We start from the raw sequence: 12,535 nt of genomic DNA on the forward strand, positions 1-12,535 counted from the left end.
TCTCGTCGAGTCGGTAAATTCACCTGTTTTTCGCGGGCATCGTCGATGGAGACGATCGACGATTCATTTTTACCTACTTTTTTTTCTTTTTTTTTGCAAAAAAGACATTTATACATCTCTTCTCTCCGTAAATATCTCTCTTTTCTGGATTCTCTTTCACCAAAGCTGGACGTTGTACATAGACGTGTGTGATTACTAATTTCCGGCGAAAAAGAGGCTCGTTTTTTTTTTTCCGTCTTTACCATCTCGCGATAACGACGAATTTTCACCTCTCTGTCTATCGCCGCGAGAGATAAGTCACTCGGAAAATCCATTCTCGGTGAACTCCGTTTCATCGTCGTCGTCGTTCCTTCGGTTCTATTCGATCTTTTATTTCTCCATCGGACGCGTCTCCCGGAGAGTCGGAGGCTTTTTAATTTCATCGCGAGACCGCTTTCTGCGCCGGCCGGATGGAATTTTCGAGTTAAACGTTAAAGTAATCCGATATCGTTGGCCGCACAATGGCTCGCGCAACGGTGACGATGAAAAATCACCTCTTCCCCACTTTAGCACTAGCGAAACGTGCCGGTGTCGTCTTCGTTCTTTCTTTTCTTTTTTTTTTCTCGTTCGCCTTTGCACGCTTAAAATTATCGTCCGTAGATCCTCGCGTGTCGTGTACCACGCCGTAGTACATGGGCGACGCGAGTTTTACGTTGTTTCCGGAGCGATATTTTCCTGCCGCCGTGTTTTTTTTTTCTTTTTTACTTCCACACCTAAAAGGTAGCCGAGTTTCGCGAAAGCCTCGTAACTTTGTTCCATATTTTTTTTTTTTTTTCGTAGTTTACTTTTGACTCTGGATTTTCGTACACCGACTGTTCTTTTTTACTCCGTCGGTATTCGGCGATCAAAGGAATCTGTCAACGAGCAATTTTGTTTCTTTTTCTTTCCGTCTTTCCCTTTCTGTCTCTTTCTGTTTTCTACTTGTCTCTCTATGACTACGTCACTTTTCTCTTCACTGTTGTCTGGTTCGTCCGCTGTCTTCATCGTATCGTCTTTTTTTGATGCTGTGTCGCTGTTGTTGTGTCGATGGTTGAACGAGTATGTCTATCGCCGCCACCTTGTCCCTCTGTCTTATTACACTATTTTCTACACTCTCGTATGTACTTTTACTATACGGTGACTTTTTTTTGGTCGAACCAAGAAAAGCATCCCCCCTACACGCATTTACATGACACAGATGTGTTTGAAAAGTGAACAAACTTCGAGGAATTCTTCTTTTTTCCTGGAAAGATAGCAAATTTTTCTCTTTACAGCGAATATCTCTCTCTCTAAATTTAGAATTCTAACCTGTTAACCGAGTCCACTGTTTTTTAAGTCAGAATTAAAATCTCTGGAGTATGTAGATTTTAACCAGTTTTCCTTTTCTTCGCTGTTGTAAATGTGAGCGTAATTTTCACGTTTAACACTGGAATTATCAAATCAGTGAAAACGAAAGAGTTCGTATTTCCTTAGAAACTTACTTTAACTCGTAGCAATGAAATTTAAAAAAACTTTTTAAAAATTTTCCCTCTTAAAAATTAGATCTTTTCCAAAAATGAATCGCGACAGTTGTAATGTTCGAATAACAAATCTACTATCAGACATAGGGATAAAATTAAAAATGGAGGATTCCATTAGGTTCGAAGTATCGGCCGTTTATCTCCCTCGGTTAACAGGTTGCGACAACGAATAACGAATACTTTCAGAGGGAAGTTTTGACGACACCTATGAAATTCTACCGCGAACGAGCATTTTTTGCCCTCGATATCCACATTTATTATCGTAATTCAACATTTACCCAACCGTCTCGCGTTCGAGAATTTACGTATTCAACGACCGTGGCGAGGCGAGGCGTTCGATAAACTTTTCATCGGGTTCCAGTTGCCTTTGTAACCTGATTAACGGCCAAACGAGAGAGAGTTTCACTTTTCAAGCACGGATCGAACGGAGGAAAAAGTCGCCCCGTCACGCCCACAACCACACCTAACCTTTTGTCTTTCTGCGCATTATCTCTGTCGCATAATTGTTCTGTTTCTCTCGCAATTTCGGCCTGTGGAAAGGCTTTTTTGTTTCTGCGAAAAAAAAACGAAAAAAAAAAAAAACTGTAACCGTCGCAGGTGATCGTGACAAGATCCTCCGGATATGAAAGTGACGGTAGGCTGCCTGTTCTCCTCGTTCGCTGTTCCATATATATCCGTGAAAAGAAAAAAAAAAAGAAACCGATGAAAAATACTACAACCTATAAACGTAAAACTTCTCTCTTACGACTTGGTAGTAAAAAGAACGAAAGAAAGAAAGAAAAAAAATAAGGGAATCGAGGAGAATAAAAGCGGATGGAACGCGGCAGACTGTCGTCCATTTTAACGACGCCATTTTTTGGCCGTCTTAACGATTCTCTCGAAAGCTTGATCGGAACTCTGAAACGGATAGAAAAGAAAATTATGAAAAAAAAAAAAAGAAAAAAAGAGAACACGATAAGTCGGGCAAAGTTTGCGCGGCTTTCCGCCACACAGTCCCACGTTAAAGAAACCACGTTAAACGATTGCCACTGTTATTAATGTACCTTTCCTTTCTTTTTTTGTAGGGGTAGGGCGTCCCAAAAGTAAGTTGAAAATCTCGAAAAGGTTGTTTATAATTACACGTCAATAATACTTTCTTTGTTCTTCGGCCGCTCTCACAAAATACCCCCAAGCCCTTCTCAAGTCCGCGCTTTATTTTTCGAATTTTTTGGCGGGAACGAGACACGCATTCCCGGTGATCGAAACGCTCATCTGCGTCTTTCGTTTCACGCGTTGTGGACAGACTATTCGTCGTTCAGCGAGGAATACTAGTCGGTTAAATTTTGCAAAGGAAAAAAAAAACATATTGAAAAAATCGATCGTTTCGATCCTAGAATCTCTTTCAACACGGTTTAGGGGTGTCTGCGCGGTTGTGTGTACACGATCTCTCGCTCTTTTCCACACCCGAGGTTCTTGACCGTGCGAGAACGCCCCGGGCAATTAAAAGCAGCCGTGCACATTCACGCGAACGTCTATGAACGACGAAGGTTGGGTTCTGATCGAACAGTTTTAAGGCTTTTGACCGTATTATGCGGCGGCGGTTGCATAATGGGGCGCGCGCAAACTAATATAACCCGTGTCGGCTGGACTATTGCCAAACGTTTCATAAATATGTGTACGATAACGTAACGCGGTTTATTCTTATACCGAAGCTGTGGTGTTCACTCGAGGTGTACCGAAACTGATGCAATCTAATTAGCGGGAGAAACCGTCCGGTGGAAAAGCACACACAGACCAATTGTCAGCCCCCTTTTCTCCTCCGCCCTCGTCGGTGTTCACTTAACGCCAAGGCTCGGTATTAATACATACGGTGACAAGTATTCAGGCACGATTAACACGAAAGAATTGAATATTCTTAGACTCGGTTAGCGTTTGTACTGTTGACAAATGGGGGAAGAACAAGAGTTGGAAAACAGTCTTATCTTTACTCTTTCTAGGTCGACGGACATTCCTCACCTTCGGTGCAGTATAAACCTCGTGGTAAATGTACACACCCTATATATATATTTTCATTGTTCACCGTTTTTTCGAAATTTTACACGCACGAAGAAAGTACCCCCTTTTCTCGTCTCTTTTCTCCGAATAATACCAAAATCGTCTTATACGTGTTCCACGTGTAGTGATAACAATTCTCTTTTTACACCTCGTAGAAAATCCACGTAACGTGTATATTGTTATATATATATATGTAGATTGTAATGTCTCGATCCCGTCAAGAACGAAGAAAAAATGAAAAAAAAAAAATGGTCTAATAATTGGTGATCAGTGCTCGAAGCAAAACACCCCCACCCCAAAGCTCATGTTTCTATCTTTCTCTGTCTATCTGTCTCTCTTTCACCCCCTCTCGTGTTTTTTCTTTTTGTCTCTCTCTATCTGTCTCTCTCTCTCTCTCTCTCTTCTTGATTAATCACGAATTAACGGCTCTCTGTACATATTACATAATTCCGTGTGTCATTTTACAAGTGAACGCACACGAAACGTGTGCGTTCGGCACGAGCATCGCAAGTGTTTTTCTCTCGAGAGTTTATCAACCGTTTCGCAACCGTTGATCTCTTCGAGAGAAAGAACCGCCAACAAATTTGATAACCGTGTTTCGTTGTTTTTTTTTCTCTCTCTCTCATTTTTTGTATCCTGCGTTCCCGAAGGAGTCGTGTTTTTCTTTTTTTTTTGTTTCTTTTCCTTTTGTTGTTTCTCTTGGTTTCTGTCACCTTTCGTGCAAGTCCCCGATGTTTCCACCCTCTCTCTGTGCACCCCCTCTATATGTCGCGTTCTTGTTAATTACGTTGAAGATTTTGCGCCATAATCAATCGACCCGCAGCAAACTGTCGCAATGAAAATGATCGGCCGAATCGTTCGAGGGTCGTTGAATTTTCACGTGGACCCGTTCTAATTCGCGAGGCGCACACCGCTCGGGTGTCTTGTTTCGCGTAATTTCGCAGGATCGTTTCGCAATCGAGTTGTGTAACGGGCGGTTAAACGTTGTTTACAATATTGTCAACCGGCGAGGTTCGCCGGGGATAAAAGTGACCAAGATGCGAAATTTGGAAACGATCCCACTCGGTCAGCTTCATTTTTCGCGCTTCTCGCATTGAACTAGAACGCTACGTTGCGTACACCGTGTATATAGAGTACAATTCTAATAATAATCAAAGGAATTTTATTTGTAGCCTTTCAATCGATTTCGAAGTAGCGGAATTTTCAACGGTTATTCGAATCTCTAAGGCAGAACTGAAATGGGATACGATCGCGTGAAGATTCAGCGACCTTACAGAAATGACACGATCGTGGAAACCATATTTTTCATACAAAATTGGCCAGCTCCTCGGCTTTCGACTGTGGCTTTTTTTTTTTACAGCGTTGTGGATAATAATTGATAATAAGAATGACGACAGCGGTGACGCTGTTATAACTGGCGGCGACTATGTGTGTCTTGCTTGCATTTGAGTTTCGGAAAGAAGAAGAAAATGTCTGACGAGAAGAAGAGTGAGTGCTAGGATCTCTGTTCTCCAATTCTCTCCCAATTATCCTTTATCGTCGTCTTCTTTTCTGCGACTTTGTGAAAATTATTTTTCGAATTACTTTATTTTACCTCATTTTGTCACGAAGCAAACTTTTCACCTAGTATCGTGTCGCGTGGTTGAAGATACGAACGTGAATTTTTTTTTTCAGGAGATTCAAAAAGAAAAGAAAAATCTAACTGACAGTATCTAAATTGACAAAATCGATTGTTCTCGTTTGTGTGCGCTGTTCAAATCTGTCGAAATTTTCTCTTCGAGCCTGCTGAAATTGCTTTCTGTGAAAAGAAAAACGCTTAATCGCTTGTTCTTCGAGCGCGGCTTCGAATTTTCCAGCTAAAAAGAGAAACTAAACGAACCGATCCCGCGTGTCCACTTTCCATCCCGAAGATCTCACAAGATCGGCCCAGTCGTCTATTTTCCGTCATCGCGGTATCATCTTTAAAATTAGAGATCCTTCCCTTATTTTAGAGTTATCCTGGACTCGATCCACGTGATGTAATTCGATCAACAGTGGTCGCGAGCCTTCATATTCGAGAATATCTCGCTACTTTGAAATGTCTCCAAGTTACCTTCTTGTTTCTTTTTTTCTTTTTTTTAAATTTTTATTTTCAAAAATATTTCAAATTTTATTTTCTAAATAAACTGCAATTTTTCTTTTCGAGCCGCTGTTTGCGACTGTCGACGTTGAATATTCCACAAAGTATCCGATATACCTACAATGTTTCGTCGTTCCATTCGTCGAAATTGATTATCCAGACTTAACGAAACGACGAAAACTGAACAATTGCGATATCAGACACTTGGTGCATTATTTAACACGAGCAGCCTCGGAACAGCGAAGAAACCGATCCCCCTGTTTGTTTCTAAATTTATCGATTTATGATAACGAGACTCGGAGCCGAAACAGAATTTAAATTCAAGTGACCGCGTAATACTCGGTAAAACCCTCGATCAATTTTCCAATATCCTGTCCGTGAACAGTCTAATGGATTCCCTCCGCGCCGCGAACCGATCGATTTCCCTCAGCCCCGGTAAACTCATTAACGTCCTGTTTCTCCCTTCCTCCTCTCAAGATTCCTCCCCTTCACACTTCTTCCACCTAATACTCTCTCTCTTTTCTCTCTCCGTACGCTTATACGAATACAACTTTTTCTCTTGCCTGTCCGTCCGTCCCTGTCCGTTTGCGTGTGCGTCTGTCTGTTTGTCTGGCTGTTTACGCGCGCGATACGTGAGAAGAGTTACGATAAAACTCGAAAAAAAGAAAAGATCCAAAAAAGAAACGAGGCTAGGTGAAATTATTCGCCACGAGAGAGAGAATGGATGAAGTGTAATAAATAATGGAAAGTGGAACGTGAGAGTGGCGTTATACGGAGTTCTGGAAGATCTTGCGAGATCTCTCAGAGGACGAGCGACAGCAACTAAAGAGAGTTACTTTTGTTTTCGCTCCGGCCTACATCAGGGACTCTGGGGAGAATATCGAGTTTATGAAGGTGAGGAGCGTGTGAGATCCCCGTGATCTCCTAGATATATGCTATAAATCTATAGGAGATCCCCGTAGCGGTGTCGTATTTACATTCTGTCATTTTTACGGCTACACAGAGGCAGGAACAGAAGAGAAGCGACCTAGACGAACAGCTCAAGGAATACATTGCAGAATGGCGAAAGCAGAGAGCCAAGGAGGAGGAGGAACTGAAGAGATTGAAGGTTCGTAGCTTAACGTTCTCTTCTATTCTCTTTTGTTACGCTTTCTTACATGCATAGGATTCCATTCGTCCTTTCCCGCGTGTTCGCAGGAGAAGCAAGCGAAGCGCAAGATCACTCGCGCGGACGAGGAGAAGAGATTGGCTCAGAAAAAGAAGGAGGAGGAAGAACGTCGCCAACGTGAAATCGGTCAGTTTTGTGTATCGTCGTATATTTTGTTCGAATATTACTTATACGGATCGTTCGATTCCCTTCGATGCTGACGCTCGTTGAAAATTTTCAGAGGAGAAGAAACAACGTGATATGGAAGAAAAGAGAAGGTACGTATCTCTTCGTGTCTTTTAAATTTCCTACCAAGTTCCATACGGTAACCAGATAACGAGATATTACATTGAAAAAAATACAATTGTTCTTCTTTCACGCAGGCGCCTTGAAGAATCAGAAAAGAAACGTCAGGCTATGATGCAGGCGATGAAAGAACAAAGCAAGAAAGGCCCTAACTTTACCATCACCAGGAAAGACCTAGCGGTAAGTGTGAATTTTCGTGTGTTAAAACGTCGTCCAAGCTCTGTTCACCGAGTTATCGACGAACATTTACGTCGGACACAGGGTAACCTTACGTCGGCGCAACTGGAGCGCAACAAGACGAAAGAACAGCTCGAGGAGGAGAAGAAAATCTCGCTGAGCATTCGCATCAAACCTTTGGAAATCGAGGGTTTCTCCATTGAAAAGCTCCGTTCGAAGGCCAACGAACTCTGGGACACCATTGTCAAGCTGGAAACGGAGAAATACGATCTTGAAGAGCGACAGAAACGCCAGGACTATGACGTGAGTGTTATCAACGTTGAAATGTATCCAACTTTCGTAATTTTCTTGGAGGAAAATTGACGTTGTAATTAATAATCTCGTGTTTTGCTTGCAGCTTAAAGAATTAAAGGAACGTCAGAAGCAGCAGTTGAGGCACAAGGCCTTGAAGAAAGGTCTTGATCCCGAAGCCCTTACCGGCAAGTACCCTGTAAGTGGCTGGATTAAAAAAAGGGGGGGGGGGAATTAAACATTAACGCGACAGACTTCCTTTAAAGGGTTCTACAATTATTTCCCTTTGTACAGCCCAAGATCCAAGTCGCCTCCAAATACGAGCGTCGCGTGGATACCAGGTCTTACGACGACAAGAAGAAGCTCTTCGAGGGTGTAAGTATGATTTTCGTTGACTCGATCAGTCGCTGATTCTTCGAATATTCGTAAATACCTGACCCAGAAATTCGCTATCTATGAAATAATCTCTAATCTGGCCAAATAATTCGAAACCCCTAAAATCAATAATCTAGAAAACCCGACAAAAAAAGATAGACGGTACGTAAAAATACGACCGTGGACTCAAAATTGACGTGCATGTGAAAAAAAGTAATTAAAAAAAAAAAAAAAACAAACAAAAGATTATGTCACGTTGTAGAACAAATAGAGTGACAGACACGACATTACGAAATTAAGAGAAAAAGAAAAGAAAAAAAAAACAGCGATAAAGAATAAGCGACACGGCTCGTTAGAAGATACTTGTAGAGAATAATAGTTTGAAAGAAGTGATCAGTGAAGAATTGAATCGCAGGGCTATGACACGCTTTTAGCGGAGTACAACGAGAAACTGTGGAAACAGAAAACAGAACAGTTCATGAAGCGCACCAAAAGTGAGTCCTATCGAGCTCTCTCCGTTAGTGTACCACCCCTTTCTTTTGCTTGCGTTGCTGGTTGAAACCCCTTGTTGCCCCCAAAACCACCCCCCTCTTAGTCTGAAAGATCGTTCTTAACGATGATTTTGTTTCTCTTTTTTTAATTCGTGTTAGATGTCCATTAATTAATAGTCAATTTTAGAGCACCAGAAATCATTTGAAAGTGTTGCTATGCTCGTGTTCTTTCACAAAGTACAGTACTCACCCCGTTGATTGTAATTCATTACACACCCCCTGTAATTTATCACCGAAACAACCATGAACACGGTCACGAAGAGCGAAACATGCTAGGAAAGTTGGAACGAGTACGAATCGATCGCAATCGTGCCAGATGGAAATATGGATATCTCATTAGTTAGGTAAACCTTGAAATTCAGAGAAATCATTTTTAGAATGTGAAACAAAACACTCTACTGTTCAAGATTAATTCTTTTCTTTGTATTACCACAACGCATGCACAGAAATCATTATTTTTACACCGACACACTTCCAATGGAAGAATTTTTGCACACTCTCACGTTTTCGTCAAACCGCTAACCGGAAGTTTATGTGATAAGAAGGTAGAAGAATTTGTGTAACTAGAGAAAGAAAAAACAGAGACAATTAACAATCGTGAAACAAGGTAACAACGGGTGTTTCGTCGAGTATCACCGACGTTCCACTTCGACTTCGAGAGCGATCTCATCTCGTTTAGCCGAAAAAGCAGACACACGCACGCGAAGTCGAGATTCCGGAGGAATATGTATAGTACTAGGACTCGTTAATTTGTTCCGCCACTTGTCAAGCCCCGAGCTCGCCATGGAGAGATTTATACGGCAATATCTCGCAAACCAAGGAAAGGGTTCAGGCGAGTGGCCACCCCCGTCATCTCCTCCGTGTGACAATATATCCTAGCATGCCATTTTGTCCGTTGGTGTTGCAGGGTCTGACCGAACAACAGAAGGAGGTCATAGAGAAGCAATGGGCGCAACAGAAGGAACAATTCCTCGGTCGTCAGAAGAGTACGTATGCTAATTCTATTTTCGAGCAAACGCACCCTGTGACTTTTCGTAAATATAGTACTTTTTGGAAGATCCAGTTGCGCCGAGAAATTTTTTTTAAAAGATAAAATCATTTTTAATTATTTCTCTTTACAAATTATTTCCAATTCTTTTTTACGATATTTTTAAAAGATAAAATCATTTTTAATTATTTCTCTTTACAAATTATTTCGAATCCTTTTTTACCATTTTTTAAAAAGATAAAATCCTTTTTAATTATTTCTCTTTACAAATTATTTCCAATTCCTTTTGACGATTCTTGTTAAAGATGAAATGGTTTTTAATTATTTTGATTTACAAATTATTTCCAATTCTTTTTTACGGTTTTTGTAAAAGATAAATTCTTTTTTAATCATTTCGGTTTTCTTTTTCTACGAGATAAATGGGAAACGTATAATGCATTGTGGTTGTAGCATAATACGTTTTATCTATTTGAAAAATGTACGTATCGATTGTTCAAATACGTCGGGAATGTTGTTACAGTTTATTGAAACTGTAAGACGTATACATATAGATATAGGAATGTACAGTAGCGTAAGAAGCGTTCTGTTGTTTCTCACATGTTTATTATGTTACGTATCGTGGTGTGCGTTTGCTCGAGACGCGGGTCTTGAAACCTGACCAGCCAGAATATTTTCTGAAAACTAGGACAAACTGCAACGACCACAGAGAGAAGTATATTCCGCCGACGTCGAAGTACCTTCGTTCGATGAAAAGCGAGAAGAACTTTTTTAGAAAATTGAAAGCACATGTCCGTGTGCTTGACTCCCGGTTCATTCTATATATGGAATATGTCAAAAATTCCTCAAACTTCACAATTTTTTCTACTTCTTCGCTTCTTTACAGTTAAAAAAAAGAAAAAAAAAACTCGCTCTCATGGTACGAGGTACATTAAGAAAAACTTAAAAAAAATCAAATATCGTCAATTATGTAATATGTTTTTCTTCCTTAAAAAAAAAAAATTAAAAAAAACAGCGAAGTTACCGAAGTGGTTCGGCGAGAGGCCAGGCAAGAAACCAGGAGACCCCGAATCTCCGGAAGGCGAAGAAGACGTGAAGGCTGCGGCTGAAGACGAAGAATTAGAGGAGCCACAATTCGACGAAGAAGAAGAGGAGGAGGAGGAGGAAGAGGAAGAGGAGGAGGGTGACGAGAAGAAGGAGGGAGAAGGTGAGGGTGAAGAAGAGGAGGAGGAAGAAGAGGAGGAAGAGGAGGAGGAGGAAGAGGAAGAAGAGGAGGAGGAAGAGGAAGAATAAATTAAACAAAAAAGTCTCCTCTGGAAAATCGACACCTAACCGCAGATTCAAATCGTATTTGATCATCAAAAACAATCTTCGAAACATCCTACGAACCAACGAATATATAGTCGTGGCGGCAGTAGAGATCAACAATGGGATACGCCATTGTACCAGAATCTCGTCGTTATAGGCGGCTTTACGTTTCCAGTCTTACGCGACAACCAAAACGATTGCGAGAGGGCGACGCAAGAAGGCGCACGTTTCCACGTTACTACATGCCTCTACGCGAAACAACCTAACCTATAACGGCGAGCATTCCGGCGAGATAAAATACGCTGTTACTATTTCTCAGCTGTTCTACCACTACTACATCTACTATTATTACTCTACTACTTCTATTGCTACTACAATTATTATTATTATATTGTACAAAATACACGCACACACATTATTAAAATAAAATGAGAACGGTTTATCGTAATTAACGAGTTCCGCGAGGAAGCTTCCCTATCCTAAGGAGAAGAACCTTGATTTGATACGTTACACGAACTTGTAATCACGAATTGTAAATTATAAGTGTTCCAATGGGGAAGAAAACTGTTCCTTATTAAGACTTCAATCACGTGTTCTTTATTCACACTCAAAAAACTAACACACCGATTCGACGACTTTCTTTAGATTCTTGCTGACATAGATTACGTCGATAAATAAATTCGGAGATCACGAGAGAGAAAAAATAAATTGGAAAATGATGAATCTGCGACGGTTCATGGAACGGGAGTAGTTTTCCTTGTAAAAACAAAAGTTCCTCCCGAATCGTAGGGGTAAAAAAACTTTCGCCCAGCGCCCTTGCATTCCACTAACTTAACCTTACCTCACGACGTCGTGACAGAAGAATTCCGATGAAACCGTAATGGCTTATTCATGAAAATCACCCTGGTGGCACTTTACTTTTTTCTCGATCTATTTTTATCACCCTTACTTGACCTTTTCTTCGAGTATTCTTCTGTTATGAGTGCAACGTGCTTATCGAATATAATTAACGACACCTATGCACCGTCGATGAATCACATCGCTTTTGTTACCGACACCCACAACACGTTGTATTCCTAATTAAAAACATACGAACCCGCGACTTCGCTGAAAGCAATATGTATACGAAAATACATCGATCGATTTATGATGCGTTCGTAAATACTCGACAGTCGTCATGACGTTTCGGATTCGCGCCAAAACTTATAAACAGGTACGGGACGTCGAAGTGCTGCCAACAAACGCTCCCTAAAATAAGCAATACGGAATCTGCGTGTAATGATAGCTGTCGTGCGAATTTTAGTACCTCGGAGAATTTCATCTTTAAGAGAAACATTTTGAAATATGAGAACCTAAACACAGAAAAGTATCAAATAATCGGATACGTAACTTGAAAACAATATAATTTCAACTATGTGTCGATTTTGTACATAGTTTCCTATACTGACGCAATTGATTCAAGATTTAAAAACATTTTGAACATGGACTGTTTAGGATACTTGTCTTAAGGTAATTCCTCGATACGTTTTATATTCTTGAAAATAAAAGTGTTTCTGCTTTGCAAGTGAATCGAAAGCTAATAAATGTAATACGGTTTTGTTCTTTAATGACAATGGAATATGCTGTTCGTAAATATGGCTTGTAAACGTGTATTTATAGGTAGTAATTATGATGTTGATTAATAAACTTGTTAATTACGTAGCA

At 40.6% G+C, this 12,535-nt stretch overlaps 1 protein-coding gene across 5 annotated transcripts in view; it reads left to right on the forward strand.

Moving 5' to 3' along the window:
- Window positions 1-12,052, forward strand: part of LOC108575454 (troponin T, skeletal muscle) — a 19,270-nt gene extending 7,218 nt beyond the window's left edge. For 2 of the 5 annotated variants that reach the window (XM_017938248.1, XM_017938249.1), the window contains exons 3-13: window positions 2,603-2,620; window positions 6,555-6,585; window positions 6,695-6,799; window positions 6,889-6,985; window positions 7,080-7,116; window positions 7,222-7,324; window positions 7,406-7,624; window positions 7,719-7,811; window positions 7,907-7,987; window positions 9,446-9,524; window positions 10,539-10,816. In XM_017938248.1, the coding sequence (XP_017793737.1) occupies window positions 2,603-2,620; window positions 6,555-6,585; window positions 6,695-6,799; window positions 6,889-6,985; window positions 7,080-7,116; window positions 7,222-7,324; window positions 7,406-7,624; window positions 7,719-7,811; window positions 7,907-7,987; window positions 9,446-9,524; window positions 10,539-10,816 (1,141 nt within the window). Of the gene's footprint in view, window positions 1-2,602; window positions 2,621-6,554; window positions 6,586-6,694; window positions 6,800-6,888; window positions 6,986-7,079; window positions 7,117-7,221; window positions 7,331-7,405; window positions 7,625-7,718; window positions 7,812-7,906; window positions 7,988-8,402; window positions 8,482-9,445; window positions 9,525-10,538 lie in introns of all 5 variants that reach the window. The other 3 variants (XM_017938253.1, XM_017938251.1, XM_017938250.1) reach the window with 2 other exon arrangements.
- The last annotated feature ends 483 nt before the right edge of the window (window positions 12,053-12,535 follow it).

The sequence above is a fragment of the Habropoda laboriosa genome, unplaced genomic scaffold (assembly GCF_001263275.1).
Source record: "Habropoda laboriosa isolate 0110345459 unplaced genomic scaffold, ASM126327v1 scaffold318, whole genome shotgun sequence".
Classification (NCBI taxonomy): Eukaryota; Metazoa; Arthropoda; class Insecta; order Hymenoptera; family Apidae; genus Habropoda; species Habropoda laboriosa.